Here is a 21,495-nt window from a genome sequence, read left to right on the forward strand (position 1 = left end):
AACAATTGTATGTCACCACATATCTGAAGAATGTCCCCCAAGGCATTACACAATTCACTGCTCTTAGCAGTGACAATCATGGTGATATTTTGTTTGTGCTGTAACAAATAAAGCTTACCTGGAAATCAGAGTGCACAGCTAGCCACTAGTTAACCATAGAGACCAGGCAATGGTGGCACATACCTTTAATCCCAGCACTTAGGATCTCATGCCTTTGATCCCAGTACTTGGGAGGCACATGCCTTTAATCCCAGAATGAGGGAGGTGGAGATAAGAAGTGATATGGCTGGGCAGGGAGAAGAATATAAAGCAGGTGGAGACTGGAGCTTAGCCTTTCTCAGCCTGAGGAGTTGGCAAGGTAAGAGGTGGCTGTGGCTTGCTCATTTTTCTCTCTGATCTTTCAGCATTTACCAATATATCTAGCTCCAGGTTTTTATTATTAAGACTAATTAGGATTCATACTACATCTAGCATCCAACTTTCAGGAGACAAATTCACGAAAAAGCTGCTTGTCTGTGGCTTTGCAGCCACTGGCATATGCGAGAGCTGCATGCAACAGAGTCACTACCCTGCTGGCTAAGGTTTTCCTTTCTTTTCCTCAAGCCTCTGAGTGAGTTGGAATTTTTCTGTTGCAGCCTGTCTACAGCAAACTCCATTGGCTTTTGGGCTCCAAAAACTGCAGGAGTTAGCCACTTTTACACATTTCCCCATACAGACAGCTTGCTCTTTGGCTTTTTCTCTCTGGGTGGGTTGTGGGATCTCCTTGGACCCCCTCCTCAGGCTGCTGTCAAACTAGGTAGCTGCCTTGAAAACTTGCTCAGACTTCTACTGTTTTACACAGAGTAGGCAGCCCCACACTTCACCATCATCTGAATCATCATCATTGGCAGATTTGGTGGGACAACTGGGGATTCTAAAGGGAAGAATTAGTTAAAACTGAGAGGTTTTTTTCCTACATTAAAAAAATGGGAAACACTATTAAAATGGAGGGAGTTAGGTCTTTGAATGATAATATACTGGACTGCTTGAAAATTAAGCAATTAAATGAGAGGATAATTAATTTAGATGGTATTTATAGAATGTCAATTATAAATATTATCTGTTTGATCATTTTTGTTTTATCACTAAAAACGTTGGCTAATATGAGTGTTAAGATACAAGTTTTAGAAAAACATATTAAATAGATGTATTCAGACCCAGACAGAGGAATTTAAAGAAGAACCAATCTTAGCATTGCATTATAGAGTTACAGAGGGATAGTCTAAGGTTTTCAATCAACCAATATTATTTACCCAGTAACCTTACAGGAACTGCAAAATGATAGAAATTCCCAAGGCTGTGTAAGAGCTAAATGGACTCCTGTGCAAATGTTAGATATGGGGAGATCCAAGGAAACCATAGTTCATATGGCATGTATTAATCTTTTGTGAAGCAGATGTTAAACTTGTGGTCAACTTGTAATAGAATTATCACTCAAAACTGGAGAGACTTGGTTACAGCAGTCTTGGAGCCTGGTTCTCAGTTACAGTGCAGGATCTGGTGGAAAGATGAGGCTAAGACCACTGAACAATGAAGTAGGACTAGAGGTGTGAAAATCTCCCCAAACCTACTTCTTGGACAGGGAGATAGTGCCAATGTAGAAAGGCAATCTGTTTGTTTGTTTGTTTGTTTTTTGGCTTTTTGAGACAGGGTTTCTCTGTATAGTTTTGGTGCCTATCTTGGCTCTCACTCTGTAGACCAGGCTGGCCTTGAACTCACAGAGATCCACCTGGCTCTGCCTCCTGAGTGCTGGGATTAAAGGCATGTACCACCACCACCCAGTGAAAGGCAATCTTTATATGATGACCACCCTAGCTTTATGCTACTTGGCAGCCTTGAATTCTTGGGGCAGAATTGAAGAAGTAGGAAAGAAGACTGAGTCATTTACTAAAGTTATACAAGGCTCAAAAGAAATCTTCACCAATTTCTTACAAAGATTCACTTCAGCAGCAAATATAATGATACCAAGTTCAGAAACTAGACAAATAATAATTGAATCTCTGGCTTTTGAAAATACTAGTGAGGAATGCAAATGGGGTAATTAGGCTAAGGCAAAACCAATACCCTTAGAGGAATGGATCCACGATACAATCAATATTGAATCTTATAACTATGATGATGCTTGGATAAAAGAGGTGATTTCCATAGGTTTGAAGAAAATTCAAAATGTCAAGTGTTTCAATTGTGGTAAACAATATTACCTAAAAGTGGATTGTAAACAGGGCATTTCTAGAAACAATGTTTTTTCTAAGAATAATTCCAACAGAATGTCCATCCATTCTGGAGTACTCAGATGATGTGACAAAGGCAGACATTGGACTAATAAATATAGATCAACAAGGGACAGTAAAGGTGACTCTTTGCCATTGGGAAACACCTTGAGGGGTCTCTCACTGGCCCCCATGTCAAATTTGGTCCAGTCATTTCCTGTCACCATGGAGGAAACTCCTTTTCAGAGCAATTAAAGAACCTAATGCCTATTGTAAAAAAAACTATACTGCTATGGATAATAGAACAGCAAAAGAAGAGAGAACCAAAAATTCAGGAGAAACCATGAAGCAAATATTTTGACAAACTTCTATAAATGAACAAAGACCAAAATAAAAAATATGAATAAATGACATCATCTTTGAAGGGCTTGTAGACTCAAGTGTGGATTAATAATAATTGCACCAGAAACTTGGCAACCAAATTGGCCTCTTCAGGTGGTAAATGTTCAGCTTTTGGGGATTATAATGTTATCTCAGGTAAACAGAGCACAAGATGAGCTGAATGTATAGGGCCAGAAGGACAGAGAGGAAAATTAAAGTCATATGTGGCTAACATAGCAATGGATTTATGGGGATGTGATTTCTTACAGTAATGAAATACCCAGATTACATTCCTCCAAACTCAGAAACAAACCATAAATTAACATGTTTCTTGGGAAAAATATTAGAAGACATTATAAAGAACAGTTACCAACCATTTATGTAGTATAAGAACAGGTCACAACAGCTGCTGCTCTTTCAAAGGTACCAATAGCCCTTTAAAATAGTTGACAGAAAAACCTATATGGGTTGAGGAATGGCCTTTAACATCAGAGAAATTTCAAATCATAGAATAGCTAGTATAGGAGCAGCTAAATGCTCAGCATATTTAAGAATAAACCAGCACTTGGAATTCTCCTGTATTTGTTATTACAAAGATATCTGGAAAACAGAGAATGGTAACAGATCTAAGCACTATTAATAAGGTGATTCAGTCAATGGACTCTCTACAGTCTGGAATTACTTTGCTTTCTCTGTTACCTAAAGGATAGCCTCATAATTGTCATTGATTAAAAAAAAACACTGTTTCTTTACTATATCTTTACAAGAAAAAGACAGGAAAATTTGCCTTCACAGTGCCTACTTATAATAATTCTCAGCATGTTATGAGATATCAATGGAAAGTTCTCTCACAGGGAATGTTGAATAGCTTCACCCTGAGCCAATATTTTGTATGACATATATTGGAAATGATACATAAGCAATTTCTTCAGTCTATAGTTTACCATTACATTGACTACATATTACTGGCTGATTCAAAAGTAGATACTTTAGAAAGAAAGTTTGAAGAAGTAAAGTAAGTTCTGCCTTGTTGGGGACTACAAATTGCTACTGAAAAAATACAAACAGGAGATGATATTAATTATTTAGGATATAAAATAGGTCTACAAAAAAATTAGACCCCAAAAGGTGAAAATTAGGAGAGATCGATTGCAGACTATTACTTTCAAAGATTGCTAGGAGATATTTCCAATCTACAGCCCACTATTGGGATAAAAATTGATGAACTGAGTAATTTGTTCAAAACATTAAGTAGTAAAAAGGTCTCTGAGTTGATTCTAAAAGTAAAATTGATACTTTGTCAATTATCAGGAATAGACCCAGCAGAAATTTTGGGATCTTTTTACTAATGATGAAATTGAAAAAATACAGGCAGAAAATGAACCTTGGCAAAGAGCTTTCAGTAATTTTTCTGGAGAGATTAACAGCAAATATCCCCAAAGCAAGAGAATTAAATTTATAATGAGAACTCACTGGATTCTTCTTTATATTGCATGGGGAACACCAATTTCTGGAGCCCCTAGATTTTATACTGAATCAAACTAATCAGGAAAGGCAGGTTATAAATAAGAAAATTAAATAAAGTGGTTCAAAGACCTTATGATTCTGTCCAAAAGTCCAAATTATATGCTATTCTGATGGTATTAATGGATTTTACAGAGCCTCTTAATATAGTTATTGACTCTCAGTATGCAGAAAGTTGTTTTACACACTGAAACTCCTGAATTTATTCCTAATGACTCAGAATCAACTTTGTTATATATTAAGTTACAAGAAATAATCAGGAATAGGAATCATCCCTTATATACAATTCACATCTAATCCCATGTGGGTCTGCCAGACCCTCTAGCACACTGTAATGATGGAATTGACCAACTATTGATAAGAAAGATGCTGGAGGCTGGGTGGCAGTGGCACATACCTTTAATACCAGCACTCAGGAGGCAGAGCCAGGTGGATCTCTGTGAGTTCGAGGCCATCCTGGTCTACAGAGAGAGATCCAGGACAGGCATCAAAAAACTACACAGAGAAATCCTGTCTCAAAAAAAAGAAAGAAAGAAAGAAAGAAAGAAAGAAAGGAAGAAAGAAAGAAAGAAAGATGCAGTAAGCCTCAGAGTTTCACTAAAAAATGCACCATGTCAAGATCCTCTACTCGTTCTTTGTTCAACCAAATTCTATTGCCTCCAGGAAGTAACCCAAAGGGTACTCAAAGGGATGAAGTCTGTCAGACAGATGTATTTCATTTTGTAGAATTTGGAAAATTAAAATATGTACACCACACTATAGACACATATTCAGAATTTCAATGAATGGCTGCTTTAAGTTATAAAAAAGGCTGATTCTGTAATTACACACCTCTTAGAATTTATGGCCATTATGGATATATGTGTACAAATTAAGATTGACAATGCTCCAGCATATGTTTCTAGCAAACTGAAACAGTTTTTTTTTGTGTGTGTGTATTACAATATAAAGCATATTACAGGTATACCACACAATCTTATAGGGCAAGCAGTTATAGGAAGATCTAATTGAACTCTAAAGAATATGCTAAATAAACAGATAGTGATGATAAAGACCACCAGAAATGGATTTCATAATGCTTTATTAACTTTGAATTTTCTAAATGCTAATGAGAAAGGAATACAGCTATGGAGAAACATTGGATAATAGAAAAAAAACTATAGAATTAAATCAGCATGTATATTTTAGAAAAGTTTTGACCTCGGGGTGGAAAACAGGACATGTGTTATGTTGGGGATGAGGTTTTGCTTTTGTTTCTACAAGAGAACAAACACTATAGATATTATCAAAATTGATAAAGGTTTGATTTGAGCAAGAGAGACCTCTTAATTAGAAGAGGTGATAGTTCATCAGTCAGCATGACCATTCAATCTAAACTAACTTGTAAGACTAGCAAATACTTTTCATTTGATCAGATGTAACTTGCCAAAAGGGAAATTTCCCAAAGTTAGGGTTGGGGCAGGGTTTTGTTTTTGTTTTTCAGGAGAATGAAGGCATACAGACAAGGGTTGGAAGAACACTGGACAAATGAGACATGTGAAGAAAAAGGACAAATCATTTTTTAAAACGTGTTCAAGAAAAAGAGTAAATTGGTCTATTGATATATCATATCTCCAACAGGATAAAATTTCATAAATCTTCCTAAATGTTTGTTTCTGCTGTTCTCTATAGACCCATAAAGCAAACTTTTTTGTAGTCCCAGTTCAGTTGAAAATTAAAGCTGGCTTTATAGTTGGAGTGTGGCTCTCTCCTTCTCTAAACCTAAGCACACCTGTTAAAGTAGAATCCAAAATCTCTGTCTCATGTCAGAAGAGCCACCTGATATGGGACAGAAGAAAAACCAAAATAAGGGACTATTCTATTGCTACTAATCTCATAATCCTTTGCTTTTATTTTGATTCTCTAAAACTTTTTATGAGGTATGAATATGAGTATCTCAAAATTTATAATATATATATATATATATATGTATATATATACATATATATATGTGTGTGTGTGTGTGTGTGTGTGTGTGTGTGTGTGTGTGTGTTAAATTTTTGTCATGATATTAATGGTCATATAGAGCACTAACAAATTCTAGAAAAAGGCTTCATATAGCTTCCTGTATGATTTCAGGTTTGAGTTTCTATCAAGTAACTAGGAATTAAGTTTTTGTACTCTGGATGTACATAACAAATATTGGTCCTTTAACCTCTGTGAGATCTGCTGCATATGATATTTAAAATGTTTAAGTTTTCTTCAATGAACCATGACAACACCTAATAGCTATCTTTGAAGTCTCCAAAAGAATGATGTGGCCCCACAATGATAATTTCACATGGACTGTGATAACACCACTAAGCTGACAAACACCTGTAGATGTAACCATCTTGTTAAATAAGAAACACAGAGCCAATTGCAGAGTTAAAAGCCAAGAGGTCAGAGCAATAGCTGAGAGCCTGAAAACCTTACCCTTCACTGCTGCTCTGTCTTTCCTCTATGCCTGAGACCTACTTCCTGTGTCCTGTCTTTTATATAGACTTTCTGTTCTGCCCTCTCATTGGTTGTAAATCCAGCCACATGACCTCCTCGTCACTGCCTGTCTGTACAGACCTCCATGTCTTCTATGGTTGGTATTGAGATTAAAGGCGTGTGTTGTCATGCTGGCTGTATCCTTGAACACACAGAGATCCTGTCTAGCTCTGCCTCCCAAGTGCTGGGATTAAAGGCCTGCACTACCACCACCCAGCTTCTGCTCTGGCTTGCTCTGTCCCCAAGGCAACTTTATTAATATACAAATAAAATCACATTTCAGTACAAATAAAATGTCACTATAAACACCACCTACAAATTGGCTTTGGACTACAAACTTACCAGGAAAGTGGCCAGCTGAAATGATCCAGCCTCACATATTACTCTAGCCAAGACTTGAGATAAGCCCTGCACTTTCCCATTATACAGAGACTGATTATGCAGAGACTGGACAACAAATAATACAGCTACCCCTCTGAGGACTTGACAATTAACCCAAATTTTTCTTTTCAGGATCCCCTAAACATGTTGTCACCCCCAGACAGCAGGAAGTAATTTGATGCCCACATTTCTAAGAGGTGGGATGGGTGGTTCATGGTCATCCAGTGAGTTATGTATATTTTTCATTGTTTCGGGTGGGCAGTTACAAGTTGTTATTGGTAATGGTTTTTTAAAAAAGCTGAACAAAGGAGATTAGATTAGGGGTTCTTGTTTGGAACAGAAGAAAATTGGGGATATAGATATGATAGGATAAAAGGGTAGATTATAGAGTCTACTTTCAAAAAGCAACTACTTTTTAAAAATATTTTATATTGATATGGATCTTTGTATACAAAGTTGAGATTATTTTTGTTAAAACACACTGTACATGCATTTCTAATATTGTTCATGGTATTGTACCTATACACCTCATTTAATGATGCAATGCACATTGCTAGTCCTTGAATGTTATTATTACAGTCTAATTAATAAATGCAGGTTAGTGGTTAGTTACTTATTACAATTAAACTTATAGTCACTTTAGGTATATTTTCAAGATCAAACAGATATATTTTAGGTAGACAGATGGTCTTCAAACACTTTAGAAATCTACTGAATATGGTATTTAAGATATTTTAATAACATAGGTTCTTTTTTTAATGACAATGAGACATGTCTGCTCTTGGCAGCACCAATCTACTTCAGAGAAGATGATGGGCACTAAAGAAACTACATATGCAGTTTGCTTTCTTTGTGGCAAAAGTTAGCCATTGGGTGAGAAACTGCCCTTGACTTAACTGCTATCAGTATGCTGTTCAAATGCAACAAGCAGGGCACAAAAGAAAGAAAACTTTGCCAAGACAAGGTAGGACAGCCCTTCAGAAAATTCTGCTTCACAGATAAGTCTGTCAGCTAGTCTAGGCCAGTAGGTTGAAGATAGATGCCCCAATGTTGTAAAGGAACCTTAGGTGACTATCAAGGCAGCCAGTTGTTTCTGTCATTTCTCACATTTTTTGAAAGTCTCTTGCTTGTACTTCCTGCTTACTTATTTCCTTCTTGGGTCTCTAATGGCATTGAAGACTTTATAGTTATAGTTTTCCTTGTTACCAGATTCAGAAAAGAAATTCACTACAGAAATGTACAGTGTGTAAGGTTGAGAGACAGAGAGAGTGGAGGGGGGGAGGGTGTTCAAGTGACCTCACAATATGGAAACAATGCATTTCAAAATAGCACAAATCAATAATGGCCATCTAGTCCATAATTCTGGACCTCCAAGCCCACAGCAGGTCTCACTCTTCTGTGTCTCCTGGGCTTCCTAACCATTATTTGTTTTATTTTCAAAATGGTTTCTACCAGATCCTGTGTTTCATTCCCATGCCAGGGCACAGAGAAAAGTAGGCACTGTGCTTTCTGTTGTAGATCGAAGAGATTTGGATGATAACAAGATTTCCTTTCATACCCCAGCCTCAGAGGCACAGGTGACTCTAAAGCCCTTCAGACATTAGCCAACGAAGTTAAAAGGGACAGGAATTGTTTCAAAAAGACAATGACTTACAATGAGTGGGCCCCGGTTGTTTTCACGGTACTTGTTCTGGAAGAAAATGTACACCACGGTGGCGGCCAGAGAGTAGAGAAAGGCGAAGACAGCCACGGTGACAAAGAATTCTGCTGAGGATGAGGAGTCACCAACCAGTGCCAGCTTCTGCCGCTCCTTTCCCTCACAGGTGGGCACTTCAAAGGTCACCTGGTGCAACCTAAAACCACCAGAGGCAAGAAGACATGACTTATTGTAGAAGATGTAATGCTGACTGTCACATCTGCTAACGTCAAGTTAGATATGGTTGGGAGTTCTGGGAAGCATCCACGAGAGAACTCAATGACAAAGTTACAGATTCTAGCTAGCCCTGTGGAAATCAGTACCACAGAGGAGGTATTTCATCCACAGAGGTGATAAGGGAAAGAAAATCAGAAGTGAGCACAGCCTTTGGTGAGATCCTGTCCTTTCTCTCCAAACACAGCCCAGCAGCCTTGGGTCCCTGCCTGCTGTGTGTCTAGCCTCTTCCCTAAGTGCCTTGAGCTCCATCCTCCTATCTGTATTCCTCTGACTCTGCTTGCCTCCTCAGCATCCAGGCTCCACATCCTCCCTGGGGAACCTCCCCTCCCCCAGTGACTACTTGCCACAGTGGTTTCTTTCCTTTTGACATTTTTATTGTATTTCGTCTTCCCTTTTAATCTTTGAAATTTTAATATAATTACATTTACTTGGACATTTGTAATCTCATCACATTCCTTTATAACATTTGTGGTGTTTGTTATCAGTGAAGCTGTCTAGATAACATGCTTGCTTGCTGTATATTCCTGTCTGCATTGCTTCCTCAGTGGTGACTACCAATCTCTGTGATGTCTTGGGAATGGCTTTTATTCTTTTCCATGTACCCCAACACTGGCTTTTACTAGGCATTCAGTACTTGAATAAATGAATGAAGAGTCTCTGTTCTGTCAGGTCCTAATGTGATTGACCATTTAGAGTCTTTGCATTGTGAGCTCCCCCAGGAGAGCATCCAGCACAGCATAGTCCACTGTGAAGACAAATAAAATGCTTGAGCAACATTTCCTGCCCAGTCTTCAGACACCCGAGGAAGATATATTACATGCATGTTGCAACGATGTGAGCTGAACCAAGTGTAACTTGGTACAAGGAACCAAGATTCTTCTGAAATGCCTGCTTTGGAGATAGTTGGAAATGTACATTAAGGAGGCTTGTTAAGGTCACTGAAGTTTCACTTGGGAAATTTCTTATAGAAGTAACAGTATTCACACAGCCATTCCCAATTCATATTTAGGGGGTACTTTTCTAACTAAGGAAAATGTAAATAATCTCTTTCAAAGTGTCAACTGTGCACACAGTCTACCAGTTTATACATTAACACTAATCATGAAATAATACTAATAGCAACAGAACTAGCTTCACAAAATGTTTCATCTGTGTTAAATTCTATTTTGCACACATCATTTAACTTAATGTCTGTAATAAACTCTACATTGTGGGCTCTTTGCAGCCATTCACCATTTTCAGGTAAAGAAATGGAGAATGGAGACTGCAACTGTTTCCTGAGACAGAGCCTGCCAGCACCCGACTGGACTAAGAGGTGAGTCTCTATCTTCATACCCGAACACCCCTGCCCCTAGGCTTTGGGCCCAGGGGCACAACCCTGCACCCCTATACCGCCACCCATTGCAGTTCCAGTTTTAAGCCAGTTGGCAGGCAGACCTCCTGCACACAGGTCAGACTACCACCATCCCCCCTCAGACCCTGTAACTCAAGACTCACCTCCCCCAAATCCCACCCACCCTCTGAGACTGCAACTGTTCCCTGAGACACAGCGTGCCAGAACCCAACTGGACTAAGAGGCCAGCTGGCAGGCAGACCTCCTTCAGACAGGTCAGATTACTACCATCTACCACATGCTAAGTCTGCAGCTACTCCCTGAGACAGAGCCCACTAGCACCAGTTGGACTAAGAGCTGCTCCCTAAGACAAAGAGTCCATCAGTATCGACAAGACCAAGAGCTCCCATTGGATCAAGAGTATCAATCAGACCAAGAGAGACTCCCTCAGACACAGACACTGCTTGCACTAAGTGGAGAAAGAGATGGGTAGACACCAGTGCAAAAATACAGTCAACAACATAAAAAACAATATGGCTCCATCAGAATCTACATCAGTAAGACCTGAACATACCAACACAGAAGAAACAGAAGATATCTACCATAAAAATGACTGCAGGAAGATATTAGAGATCTTAAAAGAGGAAATGAAAAATTCTCTTAAAGAAATTGAGAAAAAGTCAAACAACAACAAACAAATGGAAAGAAATCAGTAAATCCCTTGAAAGCCAAGAGAAAGCAATTAAACAAGTGAGGGAAACAGTTCAAGTTTTCAAAATTGAAATGGAGACAATAAAGAAGATACAAACTGAAGTAATGCTGGAAGTGGAAAATCTGAGTAAATGAACAGGAACTACAGATGCAAGTATAACCACCAGAATGCAAGAGATGGAAGTGCGGATCTCTGGCTTTGAAGATACAGTTGAGGAAATAGATTCATCAGTCAAAGAAAACACTAAAGCCAACAAAGTCATGACCCAAAATGTCCAGGAAATTTGGGACACCATGAAAAGACCAAACCTAAGAATAATAGGGATAGAGGAAGAAGAAGAATACCAACTCAAAGGCACATAAAATATATTCAACAAAATCATAAAAGAAAACTTTCCCAACCTAAAGAAGGAAATGCCTATAAAAATACAAGAAGGTTACAGAACATCAAATAGACTGGATCCAAAAAGAAGTGCCCTCTCCACATAATAATCAAACCACTAAACATACAAAATGAAAAAATATTAAGAGCTGCAAAGGAAAAAGGCCAAGTAACATAAAGGCAGACCCATAAGAATAACACCTGACTTCTCAATGGAGACTCTAAAAGCCAGAAGGTCCTGGACAGACATTATGCAAATACTAAAAGACCATGGATGCCAACCCAGACTATTATACTCAGCAAAACTCTCAATCAACTTATACGGAGTAAACAAAATATTCCATGATAAAAATCAGATTTAAATAATATCTCTCCACAAATCTAGCTAGCCCTACAGAAAGCACTTGAAGGAAAAATCCAGCCTAAGGAACTTAGATACACCCATGAGAACACAGGCAATAGACAGTCCCATATCAACAAATACCAAAGAAGGGAAGCACGCAACACTACCACAAAAAAAAAAAAAAAAAAAAAGAGACAGAAATTAACAATAAATGGTCATGGTCATTAATATCCATCAATATTAATGGTCTCAATTCACCTATAAAGAGACATAGGCTAACACAATGGATACTAAAACAAGAACATCCATTTGCTGCATACAAGAAACACACCTCAAATTCAAAGACAGACACAACCTCAGAATAAAAGGCTGGGAAAAGACTTCCCAATCAAATGGATTTAAGAAGCAAGCTGGTGTAGCTATCCTAATATCTAATTAAGTAGACTTCAAACAAAAATCAATTGAAAGAGATTGGGAAGGACACTACATATTTATCACAGAGAAAATCCAACAAGATGAAGTCTCAATTCTGAATATTCATGCCCCAAATATAAGGGCACCTACCTCAAAAGAGAAACATTACTAAAGCTTAAAACGTACATCACACCCCATACACTAGTAGTGGGAGACTTTAACACCCCACTCTCACCAATGGACAAGTCTGTCAGACAGAAACTTAACAGAGAAATGAGGGAACTAACAGACATTATGATTCAAATACACATAATAGATCTCTATAGAATATTCCACCCTAAAACAAAAGAATATACCTTCTTTTCAGCACCCCATGGAACCTTCTCCAAAATCGACCACATGCTTGGTCACAAAGCAAATCTCTACAGATATAAAAAAATTGAAATAACCTCCTGTATCTTATCAGATGACCATGGCTTAAAGTTAGATTTCAACAACAACAACAAAAATTACAGAAAGCCTACAATCTCATAGAAACTGAATAATGTCCAATGGAATCACCGATGGGTCAAGGAAGAAATGAACAAAGGAATTAAAGATTTCCTAGAATTCAATGAAAATGAATGTACAACATACCCAAATGTATGGGACACTATGAAAGCAGTGCTAAGAGGAAAATTCATAGCTCTAAATGCCCACATAAAGAAGTTGGGAAAATATCACACTAGTAACTTAACTGCACACCTGAAAGGTCTAGAACAAGAAGAAGCAAACTCACCCAGGAGAAATAGACACCAGGAAATAGTTAAACTGAAGGCTGAAAACAATAAAATAGAAACAAAGAGAACAATACAAAGAATCAAGGAAACAAAGAGTTGGTTCTTTGAGAAAATCAACAAAATAGACAAGTCTTATCCAAAGTACCAAAAAGCTGAGAGAGAACATCCAAATTAACAAAATCAGAAATGAAAAGGGAGACCTAACAACAGACAATGAGGAAATCCAGAGAATCATCAGGTCATACTTCAAAAACCTGTACTCCACAAAATTGGAAAATCTGAATGAAATGGACAATTTTCTGGATAGGTACCCCATAACAAATTTAAATCAAGACCAGATAAACTATTTAAATAGACCAATAACCCCTAAGGAAATAGAAATGATCATTAAAAGTGTCCCAACCAAAAAAAAGCCCAGGACCAGATGGTTTCAGCACAGAATTCTACCAGATTTTCAAGGAAGAGTTAATACCAATACTCTTCAAATTGTTCTACATAATAGAAACAGAAGGAACATTACCAAATTCTTTTTATGAGGCTAGAGTTACCCTGATACCCAAACCACACAAAGATGCAACAAAGAAAGAGAATTACAGTCCAATCTCCCTCATGAACATTGTTGCAAAAATGCTCAATAAAATATTGGCTAACCAAATCCAGGAACACATCAAAAAATTATCCATCATGACCAAGTAGGCTTCATCCCAATGATGCAAGGATGGTTCAACATTCAAAAATCTGTCAATGTAATATACCATATAAACAAACTGAGAGAAAAAACCACATGATCATCTCATTGGATGCTGAAAAATCCTTTGACAAAATTCAACACCCATTCATGATAAAGGTTTTAGAGAGAACAGGAATACAAGAAATATACCTAAACATAATAAAGGCAATTTACAGCAAGCCAACAACCAACATCAAACTAAATGGAGAGAAACTCCACAGAGACAAATAGCCAAACTAGCGGAAACAAATGAACTATGAACCAATAGCTGAGGAGTCCCCAACTGGATCAGCCCTCAACTGGAACAGGCCCTCTGGATAAGTGAGACAGTTGATTAGCTTGAACTGTTTGGGAGGCACCTAGGCAATGGGACCTGGACCTGTCCTTAGTGCATGAGCTGGCTGTTTAGAACCTGGGGCCTATGCAGGGACACTTTGCTCAGCCTGAGAGGAGGAGACTGGACCTGCCTTGACTGAATCTACCAGGTTGAGCTGAATCCCCAGGGGAGTCCTTGCCCTGGAGGTGATGGGAATAGGGGGTGGGTTGGGGAGAGGGTTGGGGATGGGAGGAGAGAGGACAGGGGAATCCATGGCTGATATGTAAAATTAAATTAAATTTAAAAAATTAAAAAAATAAATGGAGAGAAACTCAAAGTGATTCCACTAAAATCAGGAACAAGACAAGGTTGTCCACTCTCCCCATACTTATTCAACATAGTACTTGAAGTTCTAGCTAGAGCAGTAAGACAACAAAGGAGATCAAGGGGATATAATTTGGAAAGGAAAAAAGTCAAACTTTCATTATTTGCAGACGATATAATAGTATACATAAGTGATCCCCAAAATTCTACCTGGGAACTCCTACAGCTGATCAACTCCTTCAGTAAAGTGGAAGGATACAAAATTAACTAAAAAAAAACCAGTAGCCCTCCTATATACAAATGATAAATGGGCTGAGAAAGAAATCAGAGAAACATCACCCTTTACAATAGCCACAAATAATATAAAATACCTTGGGGTAACGCTAACTAAGCAAATGAAAGACCTGTATGATAAGAACTTTAAGTCTCTGAAGAAAGAAATCAAAGAAGATACCAAAAAATGGTAAGATCCCCCATGCTCATGGATAGGTAGGATTAACATAGTAAAAATGGCAATCTTACCAAAAGCAATCTACAGATTCAATACAATCCCCATCAAATTACCAACACAATTCTCCACAGACTTGGAAAGAACAATACTTAACTTTATATGGAAAAACAAAAAACCTAGGATAGCTAAAAGAATTCTGAATAATAAAACAACCTCTGGAGGCATCATGATTCCTGACCTCAAGCTCTACTATAGAGCTATAGTAATAAAAACAGCTTGGTACTGGCATAAAAAAACAACATGTGGACCAATGGAATCGAATTGAAGACCCTAACATTAATCCACACACCTATGAACATATGATTCTACAAAGAGGCCAAAACTGTACCATAGAAAAAAGAAAGCATCTTCAACAAATGGTACTGGCATAACTGGATGTCAAGACACAGAAGATTGCAAATAGATCCATATCTTTCACCATGCACAAAACTCAAGTCCAAGTGGATCAAAGACCTCAACATATATCCAGTTACACTGAAGTTGATAGAAGAGAAAGTAGGAAGTAGTCTGGAAGGAATTGGCACAGGAGACCACTTCCTAAATATAACACCAGTAGCACAGACACTGAAAGCAACAATTAATAAATGGGACCTCCAGAAACTGAGAAGCTTTTGTAGAGCAAAGGACACAGTCAATAAGACAAAACAACAGCCCACAGAATGGGAAAAGTTCCTCACCATTACCACATCTGACAGAGAGCTAATCTCCAAAATATATAAAGAACTAAAAAACCTAGACTTCAAAATACTGAACAATCCAATTAAAAAATGGGCTACAGAGCTAAACAGAGAATTCTCAACAGAAGAATTTCAAATGGCTGAAAGGCATTTAAGGAATTGCTCAACATCCTTAGTTGTCAGGGAAATGCAAATCAAAACAACTCTGAGATACTATCTTACACCTGTCAGAATGGCTAAGATCAAAAACACTAATGACAGCTTATGCTGGAGAGGATGTGGAGCAAGGCGAACACCCATCCACTGCTGGTGGGAATGCAAATTTGTACAGTCACTCTGGAAATCAGTAGGGCAGTTTTTCAGAAAATTAGGAATAATTCTTCCTCAATACCCAGTTATACCACTCTTGGGCATATAACCAATGAATTCTCAATCTTACCACAAGGACACATGCTCAACTATGTTTATATCAGCATTATTCTTAATAGCCTGAACCTAGAAACAACCTAGATGTCCCTCAACTGAAGAATGGATAAAGAAAATGTGGCACATATAGACAATGGAGTACTACTCAGCAGCAAAAAAAAAAAAAAAAAAAAAACCCAACAAAACAAACAAACAAACAAAAACAAACAAACAAACAAAAAAATGATATCATGAAATTTGCAGGAAAATGAATGGAACTAGAAAATATCATCTTGAGTGAGGTAACCCAGACTCAGAAGGACAAACATGGTATGTACTCACTCGTAATTGGATACCAGATGTGAGGGAAGGGATGACCAGACTGCATCCCACAACTCCAGAGAGGCTAGCTAACAGGGAAAGACTCTAGGAGGGACACATGAATGACCCTGAGAAGGAGAAGTGGATGAGATCTACATGAGTGGATTGGGGAGTGGGGTGGTAGAGGGCAAGGAGTAGGTGATGAGAACATGGGGAAATGGGAGGTTCAAGCTGGAACAGGGACAGAGTGGGAGGGCAGGGAGGTAGATACTATGATAGATGAGGACATCATGGGAATAGGAAGAGGCAGGGTGCTGGGGGAGGCTCTCAGGAATCCACAAGGATGACCCCACCTTGGTCTGCTGGCAGTGATCCAGAGGGTGCCTGGACCTGTCTACTCTGGTGACTGGCCTAACAAATAACCTAACTGTTATCATAGAGCCTTTGTCCAGTGACTGATGGAGGCAGGTGCAGAGATCCATGGCCAGGCACCAGGCTGAACTCCAGGAATCCAATTAATGAGAGAGAGGAGAGATACTGCATGCTAGGGACATCAAGATCATGATGGGAGCACATGCAGAGATGACCAGCCACACTAGTGGAAGCCCATGAACTGTGGACTGGTGGCTGTGGAGCCCCCATGGGTCTGGAGTAGGCCCTCTGGATACAGAAGATGGTTGTTTGGCTCTAACTGTTTGGGGGGCACCCAGGCAGGGGGATCATGATCTGTCCCTGGTCTATGGGCAGGCTTCTGGGAATCCAGTGCCTGTGTTTTGATGCCTTGCACAGCCTTGGTACAGTGGGAAGGGGCTTGGATCTGCCTAGGCTCAGTGTGCTGGGCTCTGCTGACTCCCCATGGGAGACCTCTATGTGGGGGATGTGAGGATGCAGGTTGGTTTGGGAAAGAGGGCAGGAGGTGCGAGGAGGGAGGAGGGGGATTGGTGGATGGTATGTGGAGTGAATAAAAAATTTCTTAATAAAGAAAAAAAAAGAAAGAAATGGAGACTAAGAAGGATCACATAGTCTGTCTTAGGACACCCAGCTAGTTTTTGTGGGCCAGGGGTTTAAATTCATGTTTAACTCCAGAGTCTTTTTTAAAAAACATCCATATTAACTTGTTTATGTTAACTAATTAAGACATCAACTCATATAAATGCTTTCAAAATGAATCCCACCAGCCACTGGCAGTAGAATTTTCAAAGGAGGTGACATGTAGTACAGGCCCCTCCCAGATGCACTGAAAGCCCTAGAAGCGATGCTGCATTGGAAGCAAAAGGAGGAGATCCAGTCCCCTAAGCTCCTCATTTCTTAAAGACATACTCTTTTGATTTTAATTTAATTCTCAACCTAGGAAGATGTTTATATTGTCCACTTGTGGAAGGACTTTTTTCTTAACAGCTAGACAGTTAAGCTGTAATATGACACAGGCGTCAGGAACACTAGTTCTACTGATTGTATCAGATTTCCTTCAGTAACCTGCTCTGTGGGAATGTGAGAAAATGAATTAGAATGAAAAGGTAATCATAGCAATTCTGAAGCAGATGATCTCAAGTCATGGTTTACCTTCCCTCCCTATCTTTAATCTGTCATTCATCAAGCACACTTTTGACAAGTAACTCTCTATTTCACACTGGGCATGGGATGGGTTCCCTCTTGTTTCTGCTCAGATTGAAGCTCATTCTTAATGAGGATGGTGGACTTCCTGAGGGAAATCCTGGCCTATCCTGGGTATTGGGTAGTCAAGGGGAGTCTCCTGCTGGAATTTATCTTTAAGCAAAAGCTTCAGAAATGACCAGAAATTGTCTAGATCAAAAGCTAAGGAAGGAAAACAAGAACATTCTTCATGTCCACATAGATGACTATCCTGTGTAAAGATTCTGAGAACAGCAAATGCTCACAAGATGCAGGGAAGCTGACCATTTCACTAATGGCTGGTGGGACTGCAGCCTAGACAGGCACTTCTGAAAACCATGGCAGTTCTTTAGCTGGTGAACATTGAGTTACTGTAGGTTCCAACAATCCTATTTCTAAATACATATGCAAGAGAAATGCTAACCATGTTCACACAGAAACTAGTATAGGTTTTTTCCTTATGCAGTGTTTTTCTGAAGGGAAAAATGGAAACAATTCAAATAGTGATAAACTGTTAGATAAAACATGGTATGGAATGGACTATTATTTGTCACTAAAAGTAATAAAGTTCTTATATTTGCTACACCACAGAGAAACCTTGAAATTATTTTTTGCTAAATGAAAGAAGTTGTACACAAAAAGTCAAATACTGCATGCTTTTACATATTCAAAATATTTAGAATAAGCTAATCCATGGAGGCAAAAATCAGGTTTTTTTTTTTTTTGTTTGGTTGGTTTTTTGTTTGTTTGTTTGTTTGTTTTGGTTTTTCGAGGCAGGGTTTCTCTGTGTAGCTTTGCGCCTTTCCTGGAACTCACTTGGTAACCCAGGCTGGCCTCCAACTCACAGAGATCTGCCTGGCTCTGCCTCCCAAGTGCTGGGATTAAAGGCATGTGCCACCACCGCCCAGCTAGCTTAATGTTGCACTGTAGCTGGTAATGGGAGAATTTGGCATGGTGGTTAAACATCCTAAGATTTGTGTTGGGGGGTAATGAAGCAGTTCTAGAATCAATTGTTGTGATGGACACACACCATCCAGCTATGAAGATACTTATATTACACTAACACACTGTACATTTTAAACAGTAAATTGGGGGGGCTGGAGAGATGTCTCAGTAGTTAATAGCACTTGCTGCCCTTTCAAGTTTGATTCACAACACCTGTACAGCAGTTCACAACTCATGGTAATTCCAATTCTAGCATACACACTGGCTCTTCTGGCCTCTGAGGGCACCAGGAATGCATGTGTTACACAGACATACATATAGTAAAACACATAAATAAAAAAAAAGATAATAAAATTGTTGAATCACTTGGTAAGTGAATTAAATTTTAAAAAATGTTACAAAACAGACAGAGATGAGCATGTGTCTAATCCTTGAATATGCAAGGGCCAAACACATTGAGGGAATGCAGTGTGGGTGGGAAACGCAGTGTGGGTGGGGAATGTAGTGTAGGTGGGGAATGAAGTGTGGAGGGGGAAATGTAGTGTGGGTAGGGAATGCAGTATGGGTGGAGAATGCAGTGTGAGTGGGGAATGAAGTGTGGAGGGGGAAATGCAGTGTGGGTAGGCAATGTAGTGTGGGTGGGGAATGCAATGTGGAGGGGGAAGTGCAGTGTGGGTGGAGAATGCAGTATAAGTGGGTAATGAAGTGTGGAGGGGGAAATGCAGTGTGGGTGGAGAATGCAGTGTGGGTGGGGACATGCAATGTGGAGGGGGAAATGCAATGTGGAGGGGGAAGTGAAGTGTGTTTGGGGAATGCAGTGTGTTTGGTGAATGCAGTGTGGGTGGGGGATGCAGTGTGGGTGGGGAAGTAGTGTGGGTGGGGAATGCAGTGTGGGTGGGGAATGAAGTGTGGATAGGGAAGTAGTGTGGGTGGGGAATGCAGTGTGAGTGGGGAATGCAGTGCACACGGGAGAAGTGCAGCATGGACAGGGAAAGCTGTCAGATGGTGGAAAAGGAGATGGATGGTGTGAAAAGAGAACAAGAAGCAGCCAGAGACATCCACCAAGAATGGGGCAGGGGCTCTGAGAATCATGTTATAGATGCTGGCTTTAATTTGAACATTAGCAATATTGTCTCAGTATAAACAGCATGTTAAACAAAACCAAAACACGATGTAAGCAAAATCCACATTCCCTGCTGCAACTATTTGGAGATATGCCAGGATATGCTTCACGATCAGTGTGTCTCCATCAAGCAGGTTCCTGCTACTGAAGTACAGCACCTAGGGCATTCTAGCAGAGGACAGAGGCTACAGGAGGAAAGAGATGACAAAATTTAGCCTTGTTTTCTACTTTGCTAGTTGAATAACATTATCTCTAATGTTGATTCATCTGGTTAACTTAAATTGTTAACTGTGCTCATTTGTATAAAGGAACAAAACCAAAATTTAAACTCCATTGTGCCTATTAATGCCAATGATATGTAGTGGAGTGTTTGGCTCCTCGGCCATTACTGATGTGAAGTCAGGAGGCAGGGAAATGAAAGTGAGGTCCTAAATGAGCACTTCATTTGAATGAAAGGGTGAAGATAATTCATGAAGGAGGATGTCAGCTCAGAGTTGTTGGAGCATAAGTTCATCTGACCTGCCTTTGAATGTTGCACAACTGTTGTCCTGGTTGTTTGTATCAACTGGACACAAGCTAGAGTCATCTGGGAAGAGGAATCTCAGTTGAGAAAATGGTTCCATCAGGCAAGTCTATAGGGCATCTTCTTGACTAATGATTGGTGTGGGAGGGCCCAGCCCACTGGAGGCAGTGCCACCCTGTGGCAAGCTGGGCAAACCAGGGAGAGCAAGCCAGTATGCAATGCCCACCCATGATCTTTGTTCCAGTGTCTGCCTCCAGGTTCCTGATTGAGTTCCTTCCCTGACTTCCCGAGTTGTAAGATGAAATGAACCTTTTCCTTCTCAAGTTGATTTTGGTCATGCTGTTTAACTAAAACAATGTTGTATATCACTACACACATCTACACCTCACCCAACATGCATGCACAGGTTCCTTCAAGCAATGTGTGTGTGTGTGTGTGTGTGTGTGTGTGTGTGTGTGTGTACATATACATACACATCTGCATCTCTGTGTATTGTTGCAAAGGAGGAGAAGTTATTGTCAGCATATATTTTGCAACTGCAATAATTTTCTGAGCAAACATCATTAATTTAGAAGCTAAAGAAGGGACAGAAGCTGTTCTCTAGAGATACAGCATACAGCATGCCCGCTGAGACTCTGGAAGCTGCCAGGTCTACTTCTGATCTTGTGAAGAAGTAAGGAAGCAATCGCTGAGGTCGCAAAAGGCACCCAATTCAATTTGTTGATTTCAAATGTACAATTCTCTCATTCCCTTCTTGGTTGACCTGACCCAATCAAGGGGTAATTGAATTTTGCTGGGGTTTACTGCATTTTTTCTGTCAATAAAAGGCTTCCATTTTAGAGTAGTTTTTCTCTTAAAAAAATTAGCAGTATACCCATGGAGCCATTTAGAACAGTGCATGACTCTTCAATTAAACTAAAGGAGTCACCATGAGTACAAGGCTTTGAGTTTTGTTTGGAGGGACTGGAAGAATATTAAATGAACCTATCTCTTCAGCAGTTTGGAAAAGGGCCATCTGGTATTACTTTATGTATAATGGTGTTA

General features: G+C 39.4%; 1 protein-coding gene across 3 annotated transcripts in view; it reads right to left on the reverse strand.

The window, feature by feature from the left end:
- The window catches only part of Synpr (synaptoporin), a 341,260-nt gene that overhangs the window by 56,331 nt on the left and 263,434 nt on the right, over positions 1-21,495 (reverse strand). For all 3 annotated transcript variants that reach the window (XM_036199958.1, XM_036199960.1, XM_036199959.1), the window contains one exon: positions 8,704-8,902. In XM_036199958.1, the coding sequence (XP_036055851.1) occupies positions 8,704-8,902 (199 nt within the window). The remainder of the gene's footprint in view (positions 1-8,703; positions 8,903-21,495) is intronic.

Source organism: Onychomys torridus, chromosome 9 (genome assembly GCF_903995425.1).
Source record: "Onychomys torridus chromosome 9, mOncTor1.1, whole genome shotgun sequence".
Classification (NCBI taxonomy): domain Eukaryota; kingdom Metazoa; phylum Chordata; class Mammalia; order Rodentia; family Cricetidae; genus Onychomys; species Onychomys torridus.